Source organism: Cicer arietinum, chromosome 5 (assembly GCF_000331145.2).
Source record: "Cicer arietinum cultivar CDC Frontier isolate Library 1 chromosome 5, Cicar.CDCFrontier_v2.0, whole genome shotgun sequence".
In the NCBI taxonomy this organism is placed as follows: Eukaryota; Viridiplantae; Streptophyta; class Magnoliopsida; order Fabales; family Fabaceae; genus Cicer; species Cicer arietinum.
The window spans coordinates 49,162,614-49,176,172 of NC_021164.2; the positions used below are offsets into that span (position 1 = coordinate 49,162,614).

The 13,559-nt window shown below is 34.1% G+C and overlaps 1 protein-coding gene, 1 long non-coding RNA gene and 2 pseudogenes across 2 annotated transcripts; 2 read left to right on the forward strand and 2 right to left on the reverse strand.

The window, feature by feature from the left end:
- Positions 1-1,805, forward strand: LOC140920217 (uncharacterized). The gene is made up of 3 exons (XR_012162922.1): positions 1-48; positions 134-222; positions 1,479-1,805. It is a non-coding gene; the product is annotated as an uncharacterized lncRNA (long non-coding RNA).
- Positions 1,806-2,555: 750 nt separating this feature from the next.
- On the forward strand, positions 2,556-5,989 carry LOC101506424 (uncharacterized). The gene is made up of 8 exons (XM_073368771.1): positions 2,556-2,698; positions 2,831-2,838; positions 2,987-3,042; positions 3,785-3,877; positions 4,786-4,858; positions 5,136-5,226; positions 5,387-5,517; positions 5,642-5,989. Exons 1-6 carry the CDS (start codon positions 2,556-2,558, stop codon positions 5,174-5,176), a joined length of 414 nt encoding a protein of 137 aa, XP_073224872.1. The 3' UTR covers positions 5,177-5,226; positions 5,387-5,517; positions 5,642-5,989.
- Positions 5,990-6,207: 218 nt separating this feature from the next.
- LOC140920216 (uncharacterized) lies at positions 6,208-6,987 on the reverse strand (annotated as a pseudogene).
- On the reverse strand, positions 6,208-10,599 carry LOC101506750 (L-lactate dehydrogenase-like; annotated as a pseudogene).
- Between the last annotated feature and the right edge of the window lie 2,960 nt (positions 10,600-13,559).

A 13,559-nucleotide genomic window follows, 5' to 3' on the forward strand; every position in this document is an offset into this window, starting at 1 on the left:
TCTCAAATGGAAACTAAATCCTCCACAAACTTACTAGATCAATTAGTGGTGAGTGCTTGCTGCTATTTGTTAACGTGTACAACTATTTTGCATAATTTTTTTCATTATATTAATAAAATGTATGGTTTTATAGTATCCGGGAGATGTGGTTCTTGACCTCTCTACCATGACAAACCAGACCATTAAGCTTGGAGACGGTTTACGGCAGACGGTTTACGGCAGGTACCTCTCCACTTTCACAAAATTACAACACTCATTCATTACTATGCTTAGACCCTGTTTGGATAAACAACTTAATTAAATGTTTATAATATAAACAATGATCATATTAGTGTTTATGCATAAGTTATTTCTATAACATAAGATAAAACATAGTTAAAATGTTTTCATAAGCTATCCTAGAGAGCTTATGGGAATAAGGTGAGAAAAGCTTATGGATATGCCATAAGCTGTTTACATAAGCTATGTCAAACAATCTCATAAATGTTCATGCTAGTAGATAAGTTCAAAAAAGCCAATCCAAGTAGATCATAAGTCAAGTGTCTCACTCTTTTTCGAGTTCAATATTGGTGCAGCATATTATATTGGAGACACACAGACACTCATTTTTATCAATGCCTTTTCTTTATTTGATACTATGTTTAGTTTGACACTAAGGACCCTGACAGTCATGCTAGATAACAATCAATTGATAATTTCCCTCTGAGATATTATGATTGCACTAGTCAAGTGTCTCACTCTTTTTTCTGTTCAACATTAGTGCAATATATATTAGAAGCACACACGACACTCATTTTTATCAATGCCATTTCTTTTGATGCCATGTTTAGTTTGACACCGGACTCTGACAGTCATGCTAGATAATAATCAGTTGATAATTTCCCTCTGAGATATGCTGTTTGAAATTTGTGAACTTATGATTGCACTAGATTTTTTTATTTGAATTTCTTCTTCTTTACTATTAATAGATTTTTAGGCTTGAGATGTGAAAACTTGTTTGTTTTTCATTAATTCACTTTCCACCTTTAGAACGACAAACTGTGTGGAGCTAGCTATGGTAACTTCTATTCTTTGTGGGGTAGTCTAGCTTAAGTAATTAAGTAAACATATTTCACTTAGAAATAGTAAAGTGGTTTTTCTTCTTTTACTTAGGCATAAAGTGAGTGGAAACTCATCATTTCATTAACTCTAAAATTTTAACTTATTGATATTACGATGTTTAGATCTTTTTAATTTCATTATGTGGAAATTTGCTGTATATAATATATATATATATATATATATATATATACTTTATGGAACTTCAAATTTCATTTTTTTGTGAACCTAAGGTGTCTTGCTCTAAATCTCTTATTTCTTTATTCATCTCGATATTTGGTATCTAAGCAAGAAGGAAATAGTAAAGGATTTTTCTTGCATTTTTCTCATTTTTTCCAGTATATTAGTAACAGATTCTCATTTGTATAAATTTTTTTTAGGATGATGATGTGATTTCTGTAATGAAGGCTGGCAAGCTTAGGTTCTCCAAGCCTAATAAATACTGGGTTGAAAGCTCTCAAAAGAGGGTGAGTATAGTAGTGTAAAGGATTTCTTTGACTGACGTGACAATGTTGAGTTTTCAAAGTTACTGGTTCAATTCCATTATGGTTTTATAACATGTTTATCTGTTATTTGATTTTACTGCCAAATATCTATAATATATGCCTTACAATCAAGCATGTGTTTCTATTATATTTATTCCTGGGATATTTTAATAGAATGGACTAATATGTTTCCGACCTACAACAAGAGGGCTAAAGTGGAAGTTGGTGGAAATATTTAGAACGGCAAACTGTGTGAAGCTAGCGATGGTAACTTCTATTCTTTGTGGGTATAGTCTAGCTTAAGTAATTAAATAAACATATTTCACTTAGAAGTTATAAAGTGGTTTTTCTTCTTTTACTTTGGCATAAAGTGAGTGGAAACTCGTCATTTCATTAACTCTAAAATTTCAACTTACTGATATTATGATGTTTAGATCTTTTTAATTTCAGTATGTGGAAATTTGCTTTATATAATATATATATATATATATACTTTATGGAACTTCAAATTTCAATTTTGTGTGAACCCAAGGTGTCTTGCTCTAAATCTCTTATTTATTTATTCATCTCGATATTTGGGATCTTCTAAGCAAGAAGGAAATAGTAAAGGATTTTTCTTGCATTTTTCTCATTTTTTCCAGTATATTAGTAACAGATTCTCATTTGTATACATTTTTTTTAGGACGATGATGTGATTTCTGTAATGAAGGCTGACAAGCTTAGGTTCTCCAAGCCTAATAAATACTGGGTTGAAAGCTCTCAAAAGAGGGTGAGTATAGTAGTGTAAAGGATTTCTCTGACTGACTTGACAATGTTGATTTTTCAAAGTTATTGGTTCGATTCCATTATGGTCTTATAACATGTTTATCTGTTATTTGAATTTGCTGCCAAATATCTATAATACATGCCTTACAATGAAGCATGTGTTTCTATTATATGTATTCCTGGGATATTTTAATAGAATGGACTAATATGTTTCCGACCTACAACAAGAGGGCTAAAGTGGAAGTTGGTGGAAATAATATCCCAAAATCAATGGTTTCATTTTTCATTGTAATGTCATCTGTTAGTGTCAAAATTTGGTTGTCTTTATATTTGGAGACAATACCTGTCATGTAATTTGTGTTGTACCTTTTACAATGTTTGCTTTCGATCTCTTTCTAACCTTATTGAATGAGGTGGTAAGTAACCATGAAATTAGGTTAGTGATGTGTGCGGTATTTTGCTTTTAAATTTTTACTCCTTAGCACACTCTGTATGTATTAGTATATGAGAGTTAATTTCTTGCTTTTTAAGATGAATTGAAATTTGCATTCTGGAAGAGGCTTGCAATTTTTTTTCTCTAGGCTCAGAGAAATGCTATCTTCTTTCCTTCCTTATTCTGATTATGATGTTTTGTACAGTATTGCCTCATGCAGAGAATTCGGTTTTTGGAATAGTTGTTGACTCCAGATCAGATGTAAGAAGCTTTATATTTTTGTATAGTTTTTTTGTTCATTGAAGTTCTTTAGGTCTGCTCTACTTTCTTGCTGAATGCAATTTTTATAGTTTCTATAACTTGTTAGTTTCTATTAACTATATAAAGTTTATGGTAATGGTATCAATTGGGTAAGTAATTTTAGGATTTCAATTTAGAAATTAGGGGTTCCATTTGGGACATTTTTATTTAGGGATTTATCCTAGGTTGGATTGTCTTATTCCAGGATAAAATAGAGTTATTTTATTTAGGGATCTCTTTTCCTCAAAGTTTCTAAAACCGGAGTCAGATGAGTACATTGCCTTAGAGGAGTGCTCAAGGCTTATAGTTCTAGATCAGTATTTATCTACTTTGTTAAGTCCTTAATGTTGGCCAAGAAAAATGAATTAGCCATTGCATGGTGATAATGGCCTTCTTCAAAATATAGTTTTTGCCTACACCAACACAAAGCACATGATGGTAATTCAGGGCGGTTGTATCTTAATGTATAACATAAACCAAGCTTTATCCCGCTGGGTGGGGTCGGCTACATGGATCAAACAATGCTATAATGTATCTTAACGTATAACATGTAAATAAAAAATTACTACGAATTACAAAATGAATGAATTTCTTGGTTACGTTCAACTCTTGTACTTTCTATTTCCTTGAAAGTAATTGAATTTTTTTCTTAGCTTTGAGGTTTATTCTATTTTATTTAAAATTTCATTTTATATCTGTGCAGAACTTTCTTGTGGATATAAAAGGACCTGCGTTACCATTTCTACCTGTGCTTGCATTTGAAGGAGGAATTAGAAGAAATATACCTAAGTTTGAGGTGTGCATAAATTCTATATGTATGCTATTTGTATAACTTATATTTGGTATCTCTCACGACTCATATTGATAAATTGTGCAATAGTTCAAGTTTAATTTTTGTATGTATCATTTTATCTTTTTTAGTGCATGTAGAGAACCTTCTTTTTATAAAATAGAGATCTGTTTAGGATAATTATTTCTCTTTGCGGTATCCTTTTCCACATTAACTAATGGCAACATCTTTTAGTTACTTGGCTTTATGAATTATGACATTCACAATTATCCTGGTTGTTGAGGGATCTGGGACGACATTAATGAATTAAGAGTTTGTTATTGTGCACACGTAGTAGTTAAATGATATTCATTTTATAATACAACCCTAGAGACCTAGACTATAAATATAAACATACTTAACTAGATATAAGTGAAGAGACCTATTTATACATTATACCAAGGACAATAAAATTGGGTCCAAACATTGGCACTAGTACCTTTGAGTAGTTATGTCCAAAACACAGATTTTGAGACCAGTTACATGACACGGTCTTGTTACTTATCTTTAAGTCAAGTCACTAGCCTGCTGGAGAAATCTTGCCTCTTGTGTCTATGTTAGAATTGATAGTAAAGAATTAAGAATACCATTGAGTAATGGTTCTTATATCGATGAATAACAATGAATAACAATGAACACAACCAGAAAACAAAATATGAAAACAGTGAGTCCTCTGTTTCACAAATAAAAGGAAAACAAGAATGAAATTTACATATTCAATTTATAGGTATTTGAGAGTCTTCCTCTCCCAACTGCAGTTTACACTTAACCTGTCATTCTCCTGGTGGTATTAATGTTAAATAGTGTTTCCTGGTTCGTCTACCCTGTTTTTTTTTTTGTGTTTGTGTTTTTTTGCTTAATTCTTCACCTTGCAGGCAGGCACTTTGCTTTATGTGTGGGTTGTTAAAGCAAACCCTGGAATGAATCCTGAGCTGTCATGCACTGATGGTTGGTGTCTTATTCCGTGACTTCATTTTTAAATTCCTTTTTGTGTGTATCTTTTAATCATGGAGTTTTTCTCTAGTTAATTTTAAGTTTCTTTCCATTCTATATTTGCAAACATAATTCTGTCTTTTATTTTGTTATGGTGTTTGTTTAGCCAGTGGGAAACCAGGAGAGTTTGGTGCCCTGAAAGAAGGCTATATGTTTGAGTGTTTAAATTTCTTTTTCTTTACGTGCTTACTTTTAACAGATCATGATATGAGAAACTGTATGTTGTTTGTAGGCTTCTCAGCTCACCCACATGTCCAGTACATGATACATTAGGGAAGAAACTGTTTTTCGAGATAGCAGTCGGCTTAAATGGACGTGTTTGGGTATGCAGATGCCCTCTAGTCTCAGCGTACCATATTAAATTATTTATTTTTTATTTCTTGTCCTATTTTGAAGTATTGGCAATCATTTGTAAGTTGGACTTGGGAAATTTTCATTCTACTAATTTGAGTTTTCCTTTGGAAATTGTTGTTTCATCTATAGGTCCATGTCTCTTCTCCATCAACAACTATCATCGTAGCTAATGCTATTATGAACTCAGAGACATTGAGTGGTGTACAACAGAAAATAATGGTTGAAAAGCTGTTGTAGAGAGTCCAGTGACCAAGTTAATCGTATGTATATAATTGAGTTATAGTTCCTTGTGATTTTACATTACAATTCTTGTGTTGTAAATGCCATTTCCAACTCACGAGGTTCATATTTTTTTGTCTTACCATAATTACAATGCTTCTGTAGGGCGTGTAGGGCGAGTATTACTGATGAGACTACAACAATAGCTAAGTGCATGAATGATTTTCAACACCTTGGTTGTTTAATGTAAGTTACACGGCATTTAGATAAAGGTGGAATTTAACATGGACCAATGCGAAATTTGTTGATTGTTGACCGATGTCCTTTATAGCAATTAGATTTAATAGTTAAAGTATTCAACGACCTAGATTTTTAAAGGGCTATTTGTATGCTAACTTGTAAGGCCTTAGAAAGTTATTTTCTTGACAGTTTTTCAAGAGTGCTGGAATTCATTTGTTGGCTACTGGCTACATCATCTAGATTTTCTGGTCTTGGAGATATGTTTTTGTTTTAGGTTGCAATGTTTTTTTTTTCCTTTTTCTATATTTACAGTATACGTTGCTGCGAGGTGCTTGGGACAACTAGTGGTTTAGTTTTTTTGTTACTTTCATATTTTTAGTTACACTTTTTATTGATGATTTCTGTTTGTTTACAAAAAATAGTAATTGTAGTTTTTAGGCAAATAATACTGACCTTAGAAAGGAATTAAAGCTTCAAATTAAAAATTAAAAGAACAAAAATTTGTTGTTTCTAATTAATGTATTACTATTGAATTGTATACATAATATTTATATACAAATTGACTGTGCAAAAATTTTCTATCCTCGAAAGATCCCTAAGATATAGTCACGATGTTCAAAAGACAGACTCTGATTTTAATCAAGCGTCTGAATACATTCTCCAAACCGTTTTCCATCCTTTTAATGACATTCTCCAAAGTTTCCAGTCTTTCATGTGCAGCTTGCATCTTAGAAACATTAGAAGCTTCTCTTAAAAGGACGCTCAAAGTTGCTTCCACACACTTCAATTCATTGAAACTCTCAAACTTGTCCTCACATGATGTTACCCTTTTATTCATCAACTTTGCCACTCTCAACCATTTAGTTGACTTTGACTTTGATGCACACAAGAAAGACAAAAGGGAATGAAAGATAGACATGTTCATTACAATGACTTCTTTAATAACTCTTATTACATCAACAAGTTCTTGATCTTCATTCAAAACTATTGATGCTCAAAATTTACTTTTCATTTGTTTCAAAGATGTGATCAACTTTGTGACATTCTTTTTCATTTTTGTTGTGAAGAAGTTATATTCATATACACTTGTTTCAATGCTTGAATTTCCCTTTCTTTCTAAGAGAAAAATGAAGTGCTTCAACATTTTCTTTGATTTGTAATATGGTGTCTCTTGTGATGCCAAATATATCCTAAATTGTAACAGAACCATCCAACAACTCTTGTACAAATTTCTCACCTTAGTGAGAAATGACCTTTTGTGTTGATGACATACTGAGAAGATCTTTCAATAAAACATACAAATCTTCAAGAAATGAAAGGCCAATAATGATTGAATTAGATGTGGATTCCTAGCTCTTGATTTTGCATAGATCTTGTTGTATTCTAGTGAAGTTTGGATGAGACTTAGAAGTAAAAATTGTTTGAGTGAACATGGTACTTTTTGACATATTTTGCTCTTTAATTTGTTGTTTATTCTTTATTTTTTCTAAGATAATTGTAAAGCTAGTTCAATGTTTGTGTGATGTTACCTAGACCCTGACTCTATCTTTATATAAGAGCTAGCCAATTGTGATATTGGTTGATAAAAAAAATTAAATTCATATAATAAGGCAATAAAACATGATGCACTTGTTAATCACAGTGTACAACATGTAGTGCATGCATGAATTTTCCTTTGAATATGTAAGGTGGTAACATGTCTACTCAACATTGTGATTATGTGAATGATATTTATTAATTGCATGTGATATTTTGCAAGATGCTATGATACTGAAATGAGTTTGAGGTGCACAATGAATATAACTGGCATGTCTTCCTAGTGTTGGCAATCACAAAACCTTATGATTCATCAATTAATTTGTCTTCTATGTTGCCACATTACCTTGCATCATTTGAATTATATAATTGGTGCTGCTTGTTGTTATGAGATTTGTGTAGATGATTGTCTCAATATGAAGGTGTTGTAGGCTACAATATGTTGTTTTAATGTAAGGTTGGGATCCCAATCATATGGTATAGAAAAATATACAATAATTGATGGGACATTTTAAATTAAATACAATTCAAAAAATAAAATGATGACCAAATTTGTAGCCTTTAGATTAGAAATATTTTTGTACTTCTGTCAAATATTAGGAATGTGTTTGCACGAGTGGAAAATTCTATTTTCCTTTTTTTTTTTTTTTTTTGTTGAAATAAAATAGTTTAGGTGAGTTAAGATAACATTAGGGAATAAAAGAGTGCTTAAATAGGTAATAACATATTACCCACCAATAAAATTTTCACATCTACAATAGAATTTAGGCTTATGTTCTTGTGAAAGATTAGCTAAATTCTTACCATCTAATATTGACTTTTATCTTTTTAATCTAAAACTTGATTTTTTTTTGTCACGATGAAGTTGATCTTAACATAGAGTTTTTGTTAGAATATTGTTGATTGTAATGGGTGTTGTTTGTTCCTCTCATCTCTTTAAAACACATTTTTATTATGAATACCACTACTACTATTATACTCAGATGAGAAAGAGTCACAATATTTCAATATTCTTCCTATTTATTTTAGTTATCAAATTAGGAGCATGAGGCAACAAGTTGCTTAGGCAATCACATTGGGAGGAGGACAATTCTTAATATAAAAACTAATGTTTCACTTGGAGAGATGAGAATATAAAAAGAAGAAACAAAAGAAATAAATTGAAGTATGAAAAAGGATTGAATACCAAAAAAAAAAATCTAGTAAAACAATATACAGAAGATTGGATAAAAATATCATATTTTACGTTACTTTAAATTAAATAGCTATCAACAATCAATTATAGCCTATCACCTATCACCTATTAGCGACCGTCTATCGGCTATCAACTATCGCATATCAGCCGATAGCTGATAGACAATAGTCGATAGTTGAGCGATCATCTATCGGCTATCAATTATCGCTTATCAGTTGATAGTTGATAACTGATAGCTGATAGCCGAACGGTCGTCTATCAGCTATCAATTGATAGACGATAGGTGATAGACGACATCACCTATCTAGCAATGGACGTTGTCGCCTATCTGGCGATAGGCGTTGTCGCTTATCGGACGATAGACGTTGTCGCATACCGGGCGATAGGCGTTGTCGCCTATCGGGTGATAGGCGATCTCAACAATCGACTGATAGGCGATCTCAGCTATCGATTGATAGGTGATGGCGCCTACAGGCGATAACAGCTATTTGATGATAGGTGATATTGCCTATCACATGATAGCTATCAGGCTGATAGCTGCTGTCGTCTATCAAACGATAGCTGCTATCACATGTCACCTTATAGGTGCTATCGCCTATCAGTCAATAGCTGCTATTGCCTATCAACCGATAGCTGCTATCGCATATCGCCTGATAGGCGACAATACCTATTAGATGATAGGCAATAACAACTCGTTTGATAGGCGACATCGCCTATAAGGCGATATGTGATAGCAGCTATCGACTGATACGCGATAGTGCTTGATAGGCGATATGAGGTAGCGCCTATCAGGCGATAGGCTGGAGCAGCTATCGGGAGATAGGCGGCAACATCTATTGGGTGATAGGCGGCAGCGCCTATCGGGAGATAGGAGGATAGGCGGCAGTGCCTATCGGGCAATAGGCAGCAGCGCCTATCGAGAGATAGGCTGGAGCAGCTATCAGGCGATAGGCGGCAGCAGTTATCGGGCGATAGGCGACAGCGCCTATCGGACGATATGCGCTATCGCCTATCAGTTGATAGGCATTATCGCATATTGCTTGACATGCGTTATCACCTATCACCTAATAGACACTATTGTCTGTCAACTAATAGATGCTATCGCCTATCACGTGATAGGGGTTTTCGCTTATCGGGCGATAGGCGAAAACGTCTATTAGGCTGTAGACGATAGCAACTATCAGCGGATAGACGTTGGCGCATATTAGGCGATAACAACAATCTGCTGATAACGGCTATCACATATCTCCATATCACATATCTATGTATCTACATGTCATATATAACAGATATTTATCTACATATCATATATCATGTATCTACGTATCTACATATCTACATATAGTATATCATGTATCTACGTATCTACATATATCAGATAGCTTTTTATTTATAAGACAATTTATAATTTAATTTTAGCAAATAGTGCCAAAGTTTCGGTGAGATTTCAAAAGATGCGCTAAACTTCCAATAATATTATATTTCACTAAATTTCATTTCAAATCATTCTCGCACTAAAAAACAATCACTTCACGAAAATAATAATAAAAACAAAATTAGAATGACCTGATCATCATGAGCATTGATTTCTAGGTGATCAGCTACGAGGAAACGAAAGCAAGAAGAATCCAAGTTGGTACCCGACCTGATAATCTAATTGGATGGAAACCTGGGGAGCTTCCTTGTGATGTAGGTGAGAACATCGATAGGTTTAAACACGATGAGGATAACTGTATCTGGCGAGTTAGGAGCTAAAGCGAGTATGATTTCCTTGAATAGAGTGAGGTTCCTCTAAAGGAGGTTCAACCTTGACTCACCGACGATCTGTCGTGCGTCGGCGGTAATGACACAAAGATTGAGTGAATAAGTTGATCTTAAGGCGAGGGAGAAAGGCGGCGATGGATTGAAGGTATAACATCTCGCCATGGAGTCTGTCGGGTTTGTTGTCGACGATGACGAGCTCGTCGATGAAGTCTTAAGTGAGGAAGGTCTCAGCGATGGCCATTCCTACATTTTCAGCGCCGATGACGGAGATCTTGGTTTGGCGCTTAGAGAGAGATGGAAGGGTGGCGTTGGAGATGGGCTTGAAGAAGGCTTGGGCTAAGTCCAGGTCCCCTGGGCCCAACACGGAAGCATAATCACTTTTGGGCATATTGATTTGTGAGTTGCAAATATAGGACAATTGGCTATTGTACCCCCCCATTTAAACCTATACCCCCCCAACATAAAATTTTTGTTGTAAAATACCTAAAATACCCCTAAAAAAAACAGTAAAACTCAAAATAACAAAAAATTCAAACACTTTACCCCCACACTGAAAAATCCGGAAAAGTAAGTTTTCGGAAAATTTGGTTTTTACCGGAAATTTCAAGAGGATTGAAATTTCCGGTAGTTCAAAATACATACCGGAAATTTCAAAAACGAAATTTCCGGGAGAGCGCTATTTTTACAAGCGCTGTAAAAGACTTGCAAGACTTGCGCTTTCAAATAATTAAATGACCTATTAGACCGTGTTTTTTACAAGCGTTGTAAAATCATTCACTTTAAATAAAAATCATTTACTTTAAATAAATAAAAACAAATTTAAAACGAATTTACGCACTACGTCAGAAATGACATTTAACAGCGCCCATTTTACAGCGCTTTCTAAACACAAGCGCTGTTGTAATTATATTTTAAAAATAACGGAACCTATTACAGCGCTTTTTATGTAAAGCGCTGTAAAACAAGCGCTGTAGTAGGTCATATAACGTTTGCGCATCACGTTATAAGGCTTTTACAGCGCTTGTCAAAAAAGCGCTGTAAACGGAAGCGCTTTCGCGAATCAGTTACAGCGCTTTTTTCACAAGCGCTGTAAAACACATGCGCTTTCATTGAATTTAACTACCTATTACAGCGCTTTTTTCACAAGCGCTGTAAAACACATGCGCTTTCATTGAATTTAACTACCTATTACAGCGCTTTTTTCACAAGCGCTGTAAAACACATGCGCTTTCATTGAATTTAACTACCTATTACAGCGCTTTTTTCACAAGCGCTGTAAAACACATGCGCTTTCATTGAATTTAACTACCTATTACAGCGCTTTTTTCACAAGCGCTGTAAAACACATGCGCTTTCATTGAATTTAACTACCTATTATAGCGCTTTTTTCACAAGCGCTGTAAAATACATCTTTCAAATAATTATATACGTTGGAAACCCTCATATCCTCTACATCTTTCAAATAATTATATACGTTGGGAACCCTAATATCCTCTACGTACTGTGCGGCCATCTACGTTGTCTAAGGTATTTTTTACACATGATCTGTTATGTTTTGAAATTGTCAAAAATTGTCAAAAACTCATACCACATGATCTGTTCTGTTTTGAAATTGTCAAAAATTGTCAAAAACTCATACCACATGATCTGTTCTGTTTTGAAATTGTTAGTTGATATTGGTTTCTTTTTGAAACTTGTTGATATGTTTTGAAAGCTTATTATTTTTGTTACTGCATTTATATAGGTGGTATAATATGGATAGGAAATGGATTTCAGCCAATCGATTGTCAAAAGAGTATGAAATTGGAGTGAAGGAGTTTGTTGAGTTTGCAGTGAAGAATGCAAAAGATCCAAATAGAGTAGTTTGTCCTTGTTTAAAATGTTGTTTTGGAAAACGTGTTAGAGAAGATGAATTAGAAGGACATCTAGTATGTAATGGAATTGATCAAAGCTACACATGTTGGATAAGACATGGTGAGAAAAAAAAAGGAAACATTAATTTTGAGAATAGTTCTACATATGCTTCAACTGATTTCGATACAGATACATATGAGCCGGACCGAGTTGATGAGATTGCAAAAGCAGTTGAAGAAGATCTTCGAGATTGTCCTAAAATGTTTGAAAGTTTGTTGAGTGATGCAGAGAAAGAATTATATAATGGTTGTACTAAATTCACAAGACTGTCAGCGATATTAAAGTTGTACAACTTAAAAGCGAGTAATGGATGGTCTGATAAAAGCTTTACGGAATTATTAACACTCATAAAAGATATGTTGCCAGATGATAATGAACTTCCCAGTCGAACCTACGAGGCTAAACGGATTTTGTGTTCTATTGGAATGAGTTACGAAAGGATTCATGCGTGTCCTAACGATTGCATTTTATTTCGAAACGAATATGAACTACTTAAGGCGTGTCCGAAATGCAATGTCTCTCGATATAAGAAGAAAGAATCTACTCCAGCAAAAGTCGTGTGGTATTTTCCTATAATACCAAGATTTAGGCGCATGTATCGCAGTGAAGAAGATTCAAAACACTTGACATGGCATGCAGATGAAAGAATTAGAGATGGAATGTTTCGACACCCTGCAGATTCCCCACAATGGGCAAAAATTGATCACGAGTATCCTGAATTCGGGATAGAGTCAAGAAATCTAAGACTTGCACTTTCTACTGATGGAATGAATCCACATGGTCTTCAAAGCATCTCACATAGCACGTGGCCTGTGATTTTGGTAATATATAACCTACCTCCATGGTTATGTATGAAGCGTAAGTTTATGATGTTGTCTCTGTTAATTTCTGGACCCAAACAACCGGGGAATGATATCGACGTATACTTGACTCCTTTAATTGAAGATTTAAAAATTCTGTGGGAGACAGGTGTGGAAGTTTATGATGGGTATAGGAAAAAGTGTTTCAATTTGAGGGCTATGTTGTTCGGCACAATTAATGATTTTCCAGCATATGGTAATTTATCAGGATATAGCATTAAAGGTCAGTGTGCATGTCCTATATGTGAAGAGAGTACAAATTGGATGCGGTTGAAACATTGTAAGAAGAATGTGTTTCTTGGACATCGTAGATTTTTACCTTATAGTCATCAGTATCGTGGGTGGAGAAATGCATTCAATGGAAAATCAGAGGAAGGTAAAGCTCCTTTAGCACCGACTGGATATCAAATACTTGAAAAAGTACAAGGTTTGACCAATAAATTTGGCAAACCTTTTGCGGGAGAGCTGGTGAAAACTGGGTGGAAGAAAAAGTCAATTTTCTTTGAATTGCCATATTGGAAGTCATTGTATGTAAGACATTTCCTCGATGTGATGCATATTGAAAAAAATGTAT